At 41.2% G+C, this 18620-nt stretch overlaps 1 protein-coding gene across 1 annotated transcript; it reads left to right on the top strand.

Moving 5' to 3' along the window:
• Positions 1–6441: 6441 nt before the first annotated feature.
• Positions 6442–18192, top strand: LOC308149052 (target of Myb1 membrane trafficking protein). The gene is made up of 15 exons (XM_080520693.1): positions 6442–6621; positions 8858–8942; positions 9627–9705; positions 9881–10030; positions 13087–13221; positions 13782–13931; positions 14796–14912; positions 15605–15738; positions 15819–15882; positions 15993–16101; positions 16403–16469; positions 17350–17425; positions 17530–17592; positions 17676–17718; positions 17790–18192. Exons 1-15 carry the CDS (start codon positions 6549–6551, stop codon positions 17936–17938), a joined length of 1494 nt encoding a protein of 497 aa, XP_080376819.1. The 5' UTR covers positions 6442–6548; the 3' UTR covers positions 17939–18192.
• Positions 18193–18620: the final 428 nt, after the last annotated feature.

The following is an 18620-nucleotide window of genomic DNA, read 5'->3' on the forward strand; positions in this document are numbered from 1 at the left end:
AGTGTTGTACACCCACTCTGCGCCCACTCACTGGCTACTGAAGTATCCTCTCTGCTCTGCCACCTCCTGGAAAAACAGATGGATGCTCGCCTCTGTTCCACCTCCAGGTGAGCTGCCGCCGCCGCCGCTGCTGCTGCTGCTGCAGCGGGGATCAGGATCACCGACCCGCGGCTGTGGCGCACGGGCCGCCCCGCCGCGGGTGCGTGGCCTTCCTTACCTCCACACATCAAAAATAAATCAATCCAAAAAAAATTAATAAATACACCACAATCCGAAAAAAAAACACCCCTGCTTTTAATCAGCGAGCAGGCGGCAATGCAGCGACACAGTCCTGCGTCAAAACGCCACACTTTACCTCCCCAATTAGGCTGGAAACGCGCAGAGAGGCACAATGACAGGTACGGCGGCGCGGAGGCGCAAAAGCCCCGCTGCGCAGATACAATTTGCAAACCGCACTCAATACGGCGTGATGTGGGGTGGCGGTGGGAGAATGTCATTAAATGGCCATTATGTCATCGTAAATCCTACAATATCCGCGCGAACCCCGTCGGTGTCCGGTGTTTATGGGAAATAAATAAATAAACAAACAAACAAAAATGCGCTCGGCGCCGCCGTCGAGGCGCGATGCTGCAAACACTCCCTGCGTTGTTTCATCTCCAGCCTTCCTGCGGGGCCTTGCGTTAACCTGTGCGGGGTTTTTAGTGTGTGTGTGTGTGTGTGTGTGTGTGTGTGTGTGTGTGTGTGTGTGTGTGTGTGTGTGTGTGTGTGTGTGTGTGTGTGTGTGTGTGTGTGTGTGTGTGTGTGTGTGTGTGTGTGTGTGTGTGTGTGTGTGTGTGTGTGTCTTTTCAACCCCCCCCCCCCTCCTCTTCTTCTTCTTCTTCTTCTTCACATCGTCGACACAGTTCAAACAGCTGATTCACAATCAAATGGGTGCAAAGACAGAAAAAACGGTGCGCAGAGGATGGGGGACAAGACAGGGAGGCAGGAATCCAGCCAGAGGACGGCGGAAAGCTCGCGCTCGTCCGTGGCCGCGTCGTGGAGGAAGAAAAAAAAAAAAAAAAAGAAAAGATAATAAAAAATAATAAAAATAATAATAATAATAATAATAATAATATAGAAATATGTTTATTAGTAAGAGACAGTAATCGGAGGATGCTTACCTTCCCTTGCCTTCAGGAGAACCGTGTTGGCCACGATATTTTCAATCTCCATTGTCAGAATGTGAATCCCGAGCAGTCGCGATACATTTCACTCGGCGGAAAAAGACGGTTTTTCTGCGGTCAAACGTGGAGGCGACGGCGGGGCTCCGGGGCGCGCGCGGGGCGGACGCGGCACTGGCGCATAGTCGGACTTTTAATAGTGGTCGTCGTTCCTCTCCATTGCAAGATGTTTTAACAAACCCTACCTACGGAGCGACGCGATTACGACGAGGGCTTGTTAGCATTCAGGACCTCCCTCCCTCCCCTTCTCTCTCCGCCTGCCTTCCTTCCTGCTTCAGCTCCCTCCTCCTCCTCCTCCTCCTCCTCCTCTTCCTCCTCCTCCTCCTCCTCCTTTTCAGAGTAGGAGGGATCAATTTACAACCACACACACAGACACACAAGTGCATTGATAGATACATGCATGCACTTTCCAAGCTTTAGTGTCCTGAAATTATGGATGGTTATGTCATTCTAATGCGAGGCAGGTTGGGATTAAAAACGTGCTTCGTGTGTGTGTGTGTGTGTGTGTGTGTGTGTGTGTGTGTGTGTGTGTGTGTGTGTGTGTGTGTGTGTGTGTGTGTGTGTGTGTGTGTGTGTGTGTGTGTGTGTGTGTGTGTGTTTCCCCCTCCAAACTTTCCCCTGCATGCACAGTGTATCCCACCTCAACCACACTTTAATGTGCAGCAGGTAAGGCAGTGCCTCACCTGCCATCATGATAAAAAAAAAGAAGAAAGTACATACAATAAATACAAATATTTCCCACTGATTTGTGTTAAAGATGTATATTCAGTATGACTCTACACGTGTTTGACATTTTGTTAAGTAAAAAATGGCCGTATTTGAGTATTTCAAGATCAAATCCAGGGCAGAGATCCCGGGTGAGGCTGTGCCTCATATCTGACTGTGATCCAAAACAAACTGGGTCACATGACGCCGCCCGTTTCTGTTCCTCAGCATGTCAACAGTATGAACTTTACAGAAACATTTGTTTTCACAGCAAGACTCTCTGCAGTCTGTGTAATGTCTTTAATGTATGTGTGAGAGAATCGTTCCCGCTGATCCTGCTGCTCAAGTGCAGAGAAAAGTCAGCAGGTGAGGCAGGCAGTACTCTGCCTCACCTCAAGGGGGCGAATGTGAACGACAGGCGCTTTCTAGCTCATTTTGATAGACAACCGTTGTTAAAATAGATAAAAGCACCAGAATTTAAAGTTTGAACCATAAAAGACACTTTTACTGAAGGTCAAAATTAAATTTGTGCTGCACACATCTCTGTACTTTAATTTGTTTACAGTAAATATGCATTGTTTGGACACAAGAAGGAGACTCTATCCATTTCTATATGAGTTAGTTTGTGTTAGTGTAAGTGTAACTGAAAGAGGAATGTTTATGGATTACACAATGCTTATGGGGGGGGGGGGGGGGGGGGCGTAATACCTGGGCTTTGGTTAAAGGTGCTCCAAAAACAAGCCTCTCTGTGAGATTATCACAGAAATAATGAGTCCGTGTTGCGGAATAAGCACGTCTTCCTCTGTGTGCATAGAGCTATTTTTATTTTCTGGGTACTCAGTGTCCTTCCGCAATTCAAAAACATGAATTTGAAGCTCGTTGGTCAGTCAACATTACTGCATTCATGCTTTAGAAATTATATTTGCTGCCTTTTTGCCCTCATAATAGTCTTCTTTCATTGTGTCACCATGCCACTCCAGCAGTCATCTCATTCCCTTTCACAACACTACATTGAGATAGTTGTCACCATAATTTAATCTTTGTTTAGAGGTAGTCAAACCCGGAGCTGATAATTTGATTTGACTGTAACTTAGATTTAATTTGAAACTTTATAACGACTCAGTCATAAATCATGGTGAATGTAGTCTTTTATCTTCCGCAGCCAGCTGGAATATTCCGGCATCCTGCGACCCTGAGTTAGATAAAAGCTGTAAGAATCTGGAATAAGATGTATTTATTTTAGTTTTAACATACTGAGATTCTCAGTTCCATATAATCCGGCAGAGCACTTGGTTCTCAGTGTGCTGCTTACCGGAGGCTCCTCGGTTTGGAACTGGAGGTTTGTGATCTGTGTTTGTTGCTCTCTGACTCTATTCCATCTTTTTTCCATTCCCTTACTCAAATGGCCCCGTCTTTCTCTGTAGAAGTGCCACTGAAACAATGTGTTTCAAACTTATATAAATAGAAACATAGCTGATGTAGTATCTTCACAAGCGAATCCGCCAATGAAACACTTTTCCATTCATGCCACGAAACTATTGCTTTGAATGTAAAGCTGAAGAAAATTGTAAAAGATCTCTGCATCCTTGTCTTAGCAATGAATAAATGCAATTAAAAATACATGTTAAAAAAGCCACCTTTCATAATAGTATATAAAAACTTAAGTTACTTATGGTAACACATATTTTTCTGTATGCTGATTCAGTACTTTTATACATGCAACCAAGACAAAATAATGACGCAACGTTTATGTGAATAGAATAGAATAGAATAGAATAGAATAGAATAGAACAGAACAGAACAAAATAGAATAGAATAGAATAGAATAGAACAGAATAGAATAGAATGAGTTCAATAATGTAATGCAACAGTTAACGGTGTGATGTAACAGTTTCAAATATGATGCAATAGTCTAAAGTGTTCAGTTCAGTCATAAAAATAACAAGACAATAAACGACATCACATGCGTTTGTAATGTTTTCTGCTCACATTGACGGATCTGTATGCTTACATATTAATACATAGATTGTGTGAATTCACAGTTGTTGTGAATCCAGAATGTTGTAACTAAACGTAAGAAAAATCCAAGATGGTTCAGATAAATTCAATCAATGCCTCCACCTTGTGGTGAAGATCCACAAATACAGAAGGATGTTATTAATAAGATAAATGCCTTGATAACAACATGGATGATTTGGAAACTGATCATAATATGTATGAATGATAAATAGGCTGCCTAAAGATTTATATTGATATTTAATACCATTTTAGTAAACTTTTAAATAGTTTCGTGTATTTGAAATGTATTCTGATACTTGTTTTTTTAGTTTTTTTATCATAGCTCTGCTATGACATTGCAATAGGTTAAATAATGCTTTTTATCTGAATATTTAGCAAATTTAATCAAATTAGTGAGTTTTTTTTATTTTCCTTTGCATAAAACAATAACTTAATTATAAGAACTGGGGAGAAAACCATTAGGTTTATCTGTAGAAAGCTGCTTTGCTGGCTTTCATGTAATCATTTATATATAGAAATGTTTCACGATATTCGTTGTTTGTATAGATTTACACATTTGTAGCTTTTACTGAATGCTATGTCTCTCCATGCTGAAAAGCTGTAAAATAGTTTTGCAAAATGTGTAAAAACTGTTCTTTGTAAAGTATTTTATTCCTTCCAGAAAAGGATTGAATGTAATTCAGCCACAGATTATTTGCTTCTTGCAAGATGAGGTGATGGGTGGTTATATAGAGCTTCTTTTTCCAGAATTAAACTATTTGGATTCAAACTCTCAAACATTGATTGTTGATTGTGTTTAATGCATGTGTTTCGCATTAATACAGTTGAAGTGGTGTGACCCGGTCAGAGTCATATATTATCTACTCATTTACAATCATTTAATGAGGTGACAACACAAATCTTTTTATCTGTCTCTCTGCTCATTTTCTTGACATCAGATAATTATATCTACGGAAAGGAAAGAGGCCCCGAGAAGAAGATAATAGATTAAGTGAATCAAAGTATCTCAATATCATATCAAGAAAATAACCACAGGATAAATGAATTACTGTGTCTTTTCGTTTGAGGCTCAGAGCAGTGGATTTAACTTTCCCACATGACAAAATAAGTCTATTTTAATCTTTTTTTTAATTCTGAGAAAACTACGTTAAAGACACCAGATGGTGCTGTTTTGTAGCTTGACCCGCGTCTCTGCCCGTCATGGTTTCTTGTATTTTGGGATTTAGATTCATTACATCTGGGTTCGTTTTCCATATTTTAGTTTCATGCCGTGTTTAATCGTGGTTCTGTTTCGACATGTTTCACGTCTTTGCTCCAGCTCGGGGGGCCTTCAAGACATCTGACACAGGCGGGACACGGGGTCTCCATCCGGGCCTTTACGTTGCTTGTCTGCTGTTGGTCATGCGTCCTCTCACTCCTCACCTCTTGTGTCTTGTGCCTCACTCTGATTACTCCTGTTTCACCTGTGACGTGTCAAAGTCTCCCTGTTGTGTATTATGAGCCATCAGTCCAGCCTTTGTGTCCTTTTTTTTTTTTTTTTTAGTACCGTTTGTTTTATCATCTGTGTTGCCCCTGGTGTGTTTGCCCCTCGTCCATTTATGAGCATAAAGGAGCCTATATATAATTAAATGTGAATGGCTTTCAGTTTGCATACATGCCCCCATTCCAGCCCCCCGCCTCACTCATAGGATAACCTTTCACTCGTTGTTGGCAGTGATTTTGTTACACTGTTTGAATTTTCGCCATATCCACAAATTCTCTTAATTTGACGAATAAAGTGTTGGTGTGATCCAAATAATGTGGCTCACATCATTTTGTTCAGGGCCCACATTCAGCCGAGTTTCAGCTTGAATTGGCTGGACCGGTAAAATTGTGCCATACTAACTTTAAAATTTTAAACTTTAAAGTTTTTCTTTGTTGCGGCGCAGAGTATGTGGTCAACATGTCTATATTTTCACAAAAACGAAACGATTACAACCGAATTACTACAATCTCTACATAACGCCAATCTCAATGAAAGATTGTAGTGCAGAATAGAATTTTTGAAAAAAAAAACTTCTGTTACAGCAGTGACATTCTGTATGTTTTTTTTTTTTTTTTTTACAAACTCACACTGAGGCTAATGCTTTGAGGTCACCTCCTTTCATGGCAGCATCACTGATGTCTGTATTTGTATTTTCTTAGAAATTTGCTCCACGGTTTGGGCGGGCCAGAATGGAGCCTCTTGCTCCAGTTTGGGCTCACGGGCCTTATGTTGGACACCCCTGCTCAAGATTATCAATCATCTATAAGTCAATATTGAAATAATTCTAGACGCATGTTTTATTGTGGTTCCGAAAAGAATTGGCATGACTTGTGGCATGTGAGATCTGAATGAAGTGTGTGATTTTATGGGTGCAGGGCGCCTTGTGTCTGTTATTTATTTCCTGGCTCTATGAGGCTTCACGTGACCCTGCTGGAGTCGGTGCGTGCGTCTGAGCAGCGGCACCCTGGAAGCAGCAGCAGCAGCAGCAGCGGCGGAAGAATAAGAAAACTGCACTTCTGACGCTGTAAACTGGTCAAATCGCTTCATTTTTCAGAGGGGCAGCCCTGTCATAATCCAGGATGTTTTCACTGGGGGAGACGATGGATTTTCTGATCGGAAACCCGTTTTCCACGCCCGTCGGTCAAAGAATCGGTAAGCAGTAGTTTCTCTTTGAAATGCAAAGAAATCGAGCTCCTTTGGATTGAGCGTCTCTATTTTTAAACGTACATCTCAGAAATGTCACACTAATTTGAAGTTAATTGTCTTTTTGGCTTTGTTTTTTTTTTTTGCCCCCCCCCGAAATACTTGATAATAAACTTATAAACAAAGTCTTTCGGTGGAGGAGGCGGGACTTACGCGCTTCGATCTCTCATCTGATTGGTCACTGGGGTCGAGCGACGGCTCCCTCCGCCAATCGAGGGGGCTGCTTAGTGTTTCCTCTCACTTCCTCCATGACTGACGCGTTTCATCTCGGTTACAAATTCACACCGTGTGTACAACTGTGACTTTTCATGTTCAGCGGGGCTTTCTCGAGCTGCACAGCTCGGGGAAACAGAGGGAGGTGCACTTGGAACCCTGTCGGTGTCAAACGAATGGAAAACGAGGGGCCACAGGCATCCAGATGTACTGCAGGACACCTGAAGATTTTGCAGGGAAAGTCGTGTTGCACAGCCCCTTTTCCCTCCTCTCACCTCCTCTCGCTTTCTCACAGTCATGTCAGCTCCTTCAGAGGCGAACCAGAACAGAAGCAGCTGACAGTCACATGAAGCGGAGGCAAGCCGGAGGGAGGGGATGTAAGGAGGGCAAGGCAGTGTGGAAGGGATTGGGAGAGCAAAGGCTGAGGGTGTGCACAAGTGTGGAAAGGAATGAGGGAGATTTGCAGACTTATGTGCAACCGCTGAAGGGAAAAGAAAAGCAGAGTCCTTCAAGGTTTGTTATAAAACATGCATCTGGGGTTTTTGGTTAACGGGCTAAACAATCTCAACTGTTTTCCCAACTCTTCTCTATTAATCTGCATTTTGTTGTCCCCTTTAAACAATTAAAGTGAGCTTTTGATGTGAATTTCATTCACAAAGTTCAGCCTCAAATGAAACCACAAAACAAACAGTATTAACAGAGACCAAAGCATTAAAAAAAATGAATTAACCGATAACATTTAGACATAACCAACGCGAATTAAGATTAATAGAGAAGATGGCATCGAAACCAAAAAATAAATCATTGAAAAGATCTTCTGTTAACAGATCACATCAAAACCATTCAGTCTTCATAGGACACACTACATTATGAGTAAATAAAAACCTAACCACTCTAAACTTTAGAGTTAGTCTCACATATCAAATTTTCTTGCAAATCAGTGTAAAACTGAAAAAAAAGCCACATTTCTCCACTTCTAGTTTTTAAAAAAACAAAACAATTTAAATGTGCTTCAACACCTCTTAAATATGTCTTCTATATTATTGGTAACTCACTACTGTTCTACAATAATACAATGTGCTATTTAAAATAAATACAATTAGTAGGAGGTTATAATGTTATTGAGTGAATGCTTAAAATAATTTATGTGCCATTAACTAGTTTTGTGTGCACAGTAAGCTAATTTTGTCATATATTAAGCTAAAAGCATCATTCAGGTGCTCTATAGTACGTTTGCTTCTGCTGGAGTTACCTTCTTTTTGAAAATTAGTCTTTCAACTGTGCTTATGAATGAGAATTTGCTGATATACGTCCATAAAAGTAAGCGCAGAAACATAACCTCGACAGGGAAACTGATATTTCAGCTTTCCTCGATAAATATGTAATGTTTTCTATCAGCTGAGAGAGCTGGACAGTAGCCCGTCTATTATATCAACAGGGAAACGGATTGTCCCACGCAGGCAGAGGTAGAACACGAGAACAGGCAAACTCCACATAACAAAAGGAAATGTAAAATGATGTCAAAAGGTGTGTTCGCTTCGAGCAGTACCACATGTGTGCTTTAGGTGGCGGTAATGAGTCACCATTATTTTCATTGTGACAATGCAGGGTTTTCTTTTCTTTTGTGTTGAATGAACGTGTTACAAGGAAGCTTGAGTGTGTTGCAGCATCCCCATGTGGTCCAGAAGGGTATTGCAAGAAGCATTACTTTGTTCGATTCTCAGATGACCTTCGAATTGAACGTCTGCCTTTATTGATGTTTTCTCTAATTCTACTGACTATTTAATGTTTCTTTTGAACATTGATAAGTAAAACTATAAGACATTTTAAGGATACACATCTTGCACAGATCTCTAAAATTGAACTCAAAGTAATAAAACTCTATCATCGTACGATATATATGTCTTGTATTTCCATTGTACTGTGTCTGTATTAGTCTTTAATTCACCAGGTTATCTCTCTCTGTTGACAGAGCGAGCTACTTGTGGCTCTCTGCAGTCGGAGGACTGGGGACTCAACATGGAGATATGTGACATCATCAACGAGACAGACGAGGGGTAAAGAGTTGCTCATACTGGGTTCTTTGTTATTTGCTTATCCCTTTTGTGTCTCGGATGCTGAAAGAAGATATAGTAATTTGTCGTAGTACCATCTCTAAGTCCTCAAGCAGTTCTTATACTGTGTCAAATGTAGATGAAGGCGTTTCGTTTCCCCCCCATTTGTCTTGTAGCCATCGAAGTCAAACTGAGCTAATACTTTTCATAAAATTGAGAAATTTCTCAGTTTAAACATGTGATCATTTGATACAAGTTAGTATTTGCCACTGGAAATTTGCAAGGTTGCAGCAACGAATGGATATTGCAAAGTAGTGAAAGAATATGAACAATAATATTCAAAACAATCATCTAAAAACAATGTTTTTGGCAGTGATTGGATTGAATACCACAGATTATTATTGCACAGAACAAATAACTGAGTGATGATGTTTATGTTCTGTTGGAAATAAAATATGATTTCATAATATCTGCCAATCATTACATTCTGTTTACGTCTGCATTTCACACAACGTCCAATGTATCAGTGTTTCACATGTATGTTTGCCATTATACTGTTGACATTTTCTCTTGTACTTATTCTTACTTTTTGTATTGTTTGTCAATGATTATTCTTTTTGTTGTTGTTTTATTAAGTGATAACTTAAATGATTTCGATAACTTAACGTGGATTGTTTCCCTCTCCAGGCCCAGAGATGCAGTCAAAGCTATTAAGAAGAGAGTGGTAGGAAACAAGAACTTCAGGGAGATAATGTTGGCTCTCACTGTGAGTGATTTTGCATTTCGGGGGTGTAATCCTCATTCTGGATGGCCTCGGGCAATTCCAGCGCCAAATTATGTGACTCATCTCAGTCTTTAAGTCAAAGTCTTTGTGTTTGTGTGGCTGTCTTTATTTATTTATTTATTTTTTGTGATGTTTTCTGATTGGTTTGATCACCTAGGTGCTGGAGGCCTGCGTGAAGAACTGTGGCCATCGTTTCCACGTTTTCGTGGCGTCGCAGGAATTTGTTGAAGGAGTTTTGGTTCGATCGATTCTTCCTAAATACAACCCGCCGACAGCCCTGCACGACCGGGTGCTCAGCCTCATACAGGTGCGACTTTGAAGGAGAAGTAACGATTTATTTTGAACATCGGTAAAATAATTTCCAAAGACGAAAATGAAAACATACAATCGGGAAAAATAAACACAATACACATAAGGTTTTAGGCCTTTTAAGAAATATGCAGAATAGAAATGTCATTATATAGTATCAGTTTTAAACTTAATTCAAGCTATAAACAAAATGAAAATATACATCTGAATATGTATTGTTGAAAGTAGCTTTGTGTAGAACTACTAGGAGTCGTATCACAATCACATGCTATAAGCTAAGAGGACACAGGGTTTTGTTTAGCATTCATTATGTGGATCTTGCTCTTCTAGAATCAGTACTAATATTAAAAACTAAAGACTAAATTCAAAGGCTGTACTCGGTAAAGACATGATTCAATTACACATTTCTCATAACTGTAACAAAATCTTGAATAAGTTGAATGAGGGTGAAAGAAAAAGGTGTCCTCCATCTTGTAAGGATGGAAAATTCACCATAAATAATCCATATATCAAAAATATTTGTCTCGTCACATTTAATACAGCAGGAGACTGTTGCTTCATGTGCCATGTATAAAAGATCTTTAAGTTCCTCACTTCATTGAAATATCGCCCAACTATAACATTATCATTCTTTATAGTTCTTATTAAATTAGGAAATTCATGGAAAAGATGGTAGAGAGATTGTGTACGGTTATTGTGGGACCTTCAATTGAAGCGTCTAAAACCTACAAATAAAATGTTTAAGAAATGCTACCGACTGCACAGACATACAGACATAGACAGCGAGTCACAACAACACTGGATTGTAATCGGGCGGAGACACATGGAGGGCGGAGACTCTGCAAACTGGGGTAAGAGGAAGTGCAAATGACACCGCAGATGTGGAACATAAACCTGAGAAAGACAAACATGGCTGCAGAGCTGTGGAGCTTTAACTTGACTGACACCTAACCCTAACCCGGACATTAATGTGAGATATGAAGCAGGACGAGGCTTCACCTGAACGTGACGTATCGTAAGACTGAAGTGACCCGAAAACCTTGAATTGAGACCTTCAAAACAAGAGACCTTACAGACAACAACATGAGAAAAGTGAAACATAAAGGAAACGCGTTGTGAAAGAAAAGACAAGACGATAAAGTCTTACGGCAGCTCGGCGTTTGGTAGAGACGTGAAATTAAATTGAAATAGTTTGTGTGGTATTAGGTTAAACAGTTTGTGACTGAGCTGCAGCTCTATTTGTGAGTTGTTGTGACTTTTTTTGTGCATTGTGTGTAAATATAGTATACAGTAAACAAATATTCAGCAGCTACAATTGCATTCGATTACATGCTTTATTAATACGTTGAACATTTTTATTGGTTCTGAAGTAAATATTTTTGGTTTGCTCACCGACAAATGGACAAAATCTCATGTCTGTCTACTGTAGATTTGTTAACGTTCATCATTAAGCTAATGAAAGAAAAACCATGAAACGGTGAATTGGTGTCAGGAGGTTGTGTTGCTGTTGGATGATTGTCAGTTAATTTTTCCATTTCCTATAAACGGCTTGACCCAGTTTTCACTTCATATTATGAGAAACTTTACAGGTGTTGGGAAATCCGTTTGATCATAAAGTTTGCTGCAGTTGAACTCTTGTTATGTCTGTGGGTTCCTACAGCAGCGTTATCTTCACTGTTCCTTAACCCCTTCACTCCCATCCTGTCAGAGAATTAGCCTTCATACTTATACTATCTATAACCCTTACATCTGTACGATCTTGAATTGAATAGCTTTATTGCCATTATATGTTGCATATCATGGAATTGCAGGTGCTGCTCTGTATAAAGTCTGAAGAAGTCGACACGTTGTACACGTGAGACAAACTGTAAGGTCAAATGAAACAGGATTGCATGTGATGTAGATGTTAAATCACTATTGTCCAAGTTGGCGATAATTCATTGATCTGGTGGCTCAAGGACCTCAAGAATATCTAGAAAACATCAAGACTACAAGAAGTTGGGCGGGATTAACACTTTGTGTTTTTACACTGTTGATTTCAGTGGTGGTCAGTAAGACAGTCTCGTCTCCTGACCGATGCACGTGGAAAAATATTACACTGGTAAAAGAAACCAGATTCAACTTTTTTAAAGCGAAGTAATGTTTTATTATGCAGCAAAAATATAGAATTGTCTACGAATTAGTATTTGCAATTCCAATGAAAAGACAAAAGAAACTGATAAATTTTTTTTTATTTTATTTACACCTTTTGTTAAAGGTATACAGGAGGATTTTCAGGAATTTTAGGAAAGAACCGCCGTCTCCACCGTTTGAAAAAAATGCGCATGCGCAACGCTGTACCTGCTCCCGAGACGGAACGCCTACTAAAACGCGTGCGAGAGACATGCACGAGCCCAGTTCTCCTCGTGCACGCTCTGTTTACAAGTCACAAGTCGGCATCGCTCACATAAGCTCACTTTACAAGAAGATTTGCACCAGAGGGGGTGAAACTGTGTAAAAATGTCCGAGAATAATGCGTCGGGTCGGCCAGCGGCATAATGAGGACCGTGTGGAGTGAGCTGCGCGCAGGGACGGGCACGTACGACGGGCTTACGTCATATATCACCAGAATGATTGACAATTGGGAGGACCAGTTATTTTGATGATCCACCCGGAAGAAGAAAATCCTCTACTATACCTTTAAGATATCAGTGGTGCTGTCGTGAAAGTTTGCTACCCCGTTACTATCAAACTAGTGAGTTTATGTTGCGATTGTAGTCATTTTCTATAGTAATTCTTTTGTTTTGTGACACTGTTGACCTTTCCATCACATGTACTCTGCCTCACAACAAAGAAACACTTCATCAGAAAAATTAATAATCAAAAAATAATACAGATACCTGAAAAAGAATCTCGTTTAGTGCTGCAACAAGGTGCAAAAATTTCCCATGTCCGCAAATCATGAGCAGGAGCTCTTACTCGCCTTGTTCAAGCCAGCAGTTATATATATATGTATATAATTTATTTATTCTTTTTTTAAATCATCTCGTGTATTTTTTTGTTTCCCCTCTCCAGTCGTGGGCCGATGCGTTTCGCAGCTCTCCCTCCCTGTCGGGTGTCGTCCACGTGTACGACGACCTCCGGAAGCGAGGTCTGGAGTTCCCCATGACCGACCTGGACGCTCTGTCGCCCATCCACACTCCAAACAGGGTGAGACTCTGTGAACTCCAAGCAGCACCACCATTCAAAGTTAGGACACACACACACAAAAAAAAGAAGATAAAAGCCCAGAATCTCATCAACCTATTTTTGGTTCTTAATAAAATGTAAAACAATATTTTGGAAAGTTTTAGCTTTTATAGGAAAATATTAGCTCATCTTGAATTTTGACGGTGGCAACATGTCTCAAAATATTTGGAACAGACAGGAGAAAAAAAAAGGCTGCAGGAGTAACTGGCACAAATTGAAAATAACTGAAAGAGCATTTGATATTTAATTAGTTGAGTTTGCAGCAGGTCAGTAACATTCCTGGTGATAAAAGGAACATATCGCCCCCAACTTCATGTCGACTCTATGAATCCTATTATATGTTTATATATATACATATACTTTAAATGAATCTCGAGCTGTTGACTGCATATTTTTAATTTTTTTTAATTTTCACCTAATTCTTTGATGTGAAGCACTTTAAGCTGCATTTGTTGTAAGGTAGATCCCATTCCAGCTTTCCTTGCGTTTATATTTGTAATGTACCAAGACTAATCCTGCAGAGTATCCCAGAGAACGGGACTCCCGAGTTGCCCGCCGTCCCGGCGCCCACCCAGCAGTCAGAGCCCCCGGCTCCTTCCAGCGCTTCCAGTCAGAGTACGTCACCTCCAGCCCGGCGCAGCGAAGGGCCGGCGTCGCTTTCTGCAGCACAGGTATCTTTGCAGAAAACCGCTTTCCCTCTGTGAAAAGGTTTCCAAGCTAATGCTGAAATAATTCCAACTACATTCGGTCTAATTCAGCATGGTGCAGCAGGTAATCATAATTAGTGGGGTTTTTTCTTTTTTCTTTTTCCCTCCTCGCAGCCACAGAAAACTGCAAGCACCACATTTCTACACATTAATGACAGTGTTTGCTGTTAAATAGGGCTTACTGTTGCAATCAGCTTAGCTTTTATCAGCTGATCTTTATAGATCTAATTAATCTCTTGGCTCACACACATGGCAACCGCTGTGTGCCATAGATACACCCCTCCCCCCGGGGCGCTCATTGCTAAGGGGAAGAGGAAAAAAAAGCTCAGTAAAAGTAGATTCAGACAAACCTGCAACAGACTGGAACAGGCTATAATTGCATTGATCCTCATGCAAGAAGTTCCTGCGCAAACAGATTTCACATAATTGTTTTTAAGTAGTTTAGTACGGGTGCGCAGGAAACCAGTCTGTTGTTATTCAGATCCACTGAATGTGGTTGTTGTCATCGTTGATGCATTTTCAGTTTCAAAATACAATATACATCACAGATCAATGTTCCATCCTTTTAAACTTTGCAATTCAAATAAAAAATAAAAAAAAAAAGGTTTTATTTGTAAAGCCTGTCTTATTGATGATTTCTAATAAACATCAATTTAAACCTTTGAGCAGATTGAATGGTTCCTCTTGCCCGTATATTTCTGCTTTCTACCTTCCGACATATAACAGCAGAATATTGCTTTGGCTGTAACGGGTAGAGAGAGGTACTTTACGTTGGACTTGACTTGAACTGTGCTGCGGAATTGACCAGTTCTTTTCTTTTCACGACAGGAACAGAAGCTGCGAGGTGAGCTGGCCCTGGTGAGGGGGAATCTCACCGTCATGGCTGAAATGCTAAACGAAGTCCTTCCTGGACAGAGCAAGCCAGACGACACGGACCTGCTGCAGGTGCGTTTACTGCGTGTGAATCCACCAGACAGTTTTTCCTCAGGTTCACACTCGCACACCAACAAGATGATGATGATGATGATGATGATGATGATGATGACAAGACTAGATGAGACCAGACAAAACCGGACGAGATCAAACAAAGCTCGATGTGTCAGAAAAAAATTAGACGAGACCAGATGACAGGAGAAAAGACTAAATGAGACCAGATAAGACCAAACTAGTTCAGGTGTGCCTAAAAAAGACGAGGCAAGAATCAGACAAGAGACGAGAAAAGACTTAAAAATAATTAGATGAAACTATACGTCAGCTGGGCGTTTTAATCGGATGTTAAAAAGTTTGTACGCACCAAACTGCATATATATATATATATATATATATATATATATATATATATATATATATAAATAAAAATTTTATTTATTTTTTAAATAGAAAGAAAAACTAAATGGCCTTGACCAGGCAACCACATCTCTGACCACGAAACAAAGAAGTACAAAAACGCACAAAACAAAGTGACACAAAATCCACGCACATACGGGAAACCGGAGATCGAATTAAACTTCTTTTCAATTGCTTCAGCTCCACCGTCAAAACCACAGCCTCCACATAAGACGGTAGATACACACTGTACAAATGGAACGGACAGAAAGAATTGACCTCCGTAGCTCTCTCTCCTCTGGTCCAAGCAGCAGCTGTTCACGACATGTAAGAGCATGCAGACTCGAGTGGTGGAGCTCATCCCCCAGCTGCTGGACGGAGGCCTGATCGAGGAGCTGCTCGTGATCAACGACGACCTCAACAACACCTTCATCCGCTACGAGAGGTCTGCCGCAGCCCGACTCGGCGGGGTGGATCGCAACGTTGCGCGCAAATCTTCTGAACACTGTCGTCCCACTGACTCAGGTTCTATCGGCTGAACAAGGCTCAGGCTCAGGCTCAGGCGACGACGGCGACGACGACGGCGCAGGTATAGTGACGTCGGCTCCCGCGCGACGCGAGACCGTCTCATTAGCGTTCGAGCGGTCAGCGCGAGCCGACGCGGCTGCGACGTGTTGACACACTCTGCGCTCTGTACAGAGCCGCACGGCGAGCCCCAGCGTCATCGACCTCGACCCCGAGCCCGCGGCCGTCACGCAGCCGCAGCCTGCCGTCATCACGACAACCAGCCAACCGACGGCTCACCACAGTGAGTCAAGCAGTGCGAGGCTTGTTGCACCACAATAATCCTCGTGTGTGTGTATCTTTGGTAACCGACGTCTTGTTTTTTGCTGTTTTTTTTTTTGATGGGAGAAAAACAGGATATTGTGGCCCAACATCACATACTGAGACATTTCTAAAGCACATGAGCTGCATCAATGAATCATATTATTTTGTGATGAATACAAAAGGTTTTTTACACTCCAGTTCACGGTTTCTTTTTTACCAAAATGTGAATGAACAACATCCAATCAGCCACAGTGAGTGAAATCTGACCCTGTGTTCTGCAGAAGAGGAGGAGGAGTTCGACATGTTTGCCCAAACCAGAAGCAGCTCGCTGGCCGACCAGAGGAAAAGGTGAGCGGTGCTGAGAGGTGATAGGAAAAAGTGTATTCCTGTTCGATATTCACAGTGTTTTGGTGCACTTAATGTAGTTTTGCCAATAATTTTACTGTAAATGTCGTAGAAATTCATTTAGGCCCTAGAATTCGACCTCGTCAGACATGCTTTCTGCAGGCGCTTTAAATCGTGAAATATTGAGCAACCGGCTTCTAATGTGATTCAGTGAGTTATCGCGTCATGACAACTCGTCTCGTATTTATCTGTCCCTTTTTGCAAACGTTTCCTCTTTTCCTTCCTCGAGCCACTTTTGATGGATACGGAACTCTGTGGACTGGAAACATGCCACAAGTTATCATTTTGATCAAGTCATGAATGCTTAGAGTTACAAAGTGCTCATTTGCTGCCTTTATATCCCACTGGCTAACAAGTGCCAGGGTTCGCTGGTCCTAGTGTCACTTCTGATTGGTGCATGGCTTTGGAGCCTACATTTTAACCAGATGAGAACATTGATGCAATAATATTTTCCTATTTACCATGTAATTTAAAGCTCTGAATCATCAGAAAAAGCTCTCCTGTGTTTCTAATCAAGATTTTCAATGTCAGCCCCTCATGTAAGTGTGTTATTTGGACATTTCTTTTACAATTTAAAGGAGTATTTTAATCCTGGTCCATTATCCCAAAATCAGGTCCTTCCATTGCACTTTAGCAGCAGTTAAATTAAACGCGTACATGAAACATTACTGAGTCAGTTACACACATGACTGACTGTAATGTGGCCTACATCTTGGCCAGTTTGAGATTTTATTTTTCCACTCTTTTTTTTTTGGTGGGACTGAGTCGAGCTACAGACCCTCATTGTCGGTGTGTGTGTTTGTGTGTGTGTGTGTGTGTGCAGCGTCAGGTACGAAGACCCCGGCGCGGTGGAGGGTCTCGCAGGAGCTCTGGACACGAGGCTGCAGGTCACAGGCGGGGTGTGTACACCAAAACAACACACAGACTGATTCAATGACAAACCATCAATGCACAACAGATAAAACAAATATTTGTTCCATGGGTTGATGTTTGTGTTCCCTAGATGCCACCAGCGAAAAACAACTCCCTGCAGAACGATATTGACAAGTGGTTATCCTCCGACGTGGTGAGGGACACCTGACATGCTTCAATGTCGTGTCAGTGTTTGTGATTCATCACAGAAACTCGACTGCTTGTGTTTTGAAACAGGCGGGCGAGCAGTCATCCGTGTGCGAGGGCGTGTCCAGCGAAGGTTCGTAGTTTCAAAAAGTCGCTCCACTCCTTTGTGGAGCATGATTCTCTTATTAATACCGTCCCTCTCAGAGTTCGATAGATTCCTGGAGGACCGGGCCAAGTCGACAGACTACAGCAGCCAGACGATTCGAGACGTCCCGCCTTCCACGGCCAGACCGCCGCCGCCGCCGTCCGGCCGGCAAGCCGACGCGTCACATGACCAGCTGTTTACACTTTGAGAAGGACTGAACAAACCAGCAACATGAAAAACCAACAAGATCACAGTCTCATTGTGCCAAGTCAGGTTTTAATTTGAATTATACAAACGCAATTTAAAACCTGACGCTACAGAACGCCCGCCTAGTCAACAGATTTTTACCGATGCTGTATTTCTATTAATTCTGCCGTTTGTTTCCTTTCTGCAACAAAAAAACTTTCTGGGACTGTATTTAAGATGGGTTGATGGAGGCAAGAAGCTGATTGAACCTTAAGCGAAGAAGAGCTGATATTATGAAGAAGAATATATGGGGAATCTTTCCCCAAACCGATTTTATCTCTTGAAATGTCTTTATTATGTTTTTCTGACATGAATGACTTTTGTTTGTCATCATTTTGTGTTTGAAGGTGTACCACCACATATCCACAAAATATTTAGAATTCCAGATAATGTTGTGAAAAGTGAATTATTTCCAGTAGTACATTTTGACAGCATTACGTTAACGTTACAATTAACCTATAGTGACAGATTTCCAAAGCTCAAAAATGAAGGAGAAAATCATAAAAAAACAACAAAGAAGCGGCTCCACTACTGGTAAAATAGGAAAAAACAAAGAGGCCCTGTTTCAAATTGAGTCAAAGAAGAGAATGTTGGAATTTCAGCCCCCGAAGAACAGAAATACAAAATACAAAATACAAAAATTT

This window comes from Blennius ocellaris (genome assembly GCF_963422515.1).
Source record: "Blennius ocellaris genome assembly, chromosome: 3".
Taxonomy (NCBI): domain Eukaryota; kingdom Metazoa; phylum Chordata; class Actinopteri; order Blenniiformes; family Blenniidae; genus Blennius; species Blennius ocellaris.

What these genes read in the sequence shown, in the direction of transcription:
- LOC308149052 (XM_080520693.1), top strand. Translation starts at nt 6,549, where the DNA reads ATGTTTTCACTGGGGGAGACGATGGATTTTCTGATCGGAAACCCGTTT. An exon ending in ACCTTCATCCGCTACGAGAG is followed by an intron (nt 15,739 to 15,818) that starts GTCTGCCGCAGC and finishes CCACTGACTCAG; the next exon opens with GTTCTATCGGCTGAACAAGG. An exon ending in CTGGCCGACCAGAGGAAAAG is followed by an intron (nt 16,470 to 17,349) that starts GTGAGCGGTGCT and finishes GTGTGTGTGCAG; the next exon opens with CGTCAGGTACGAAGACCCCG.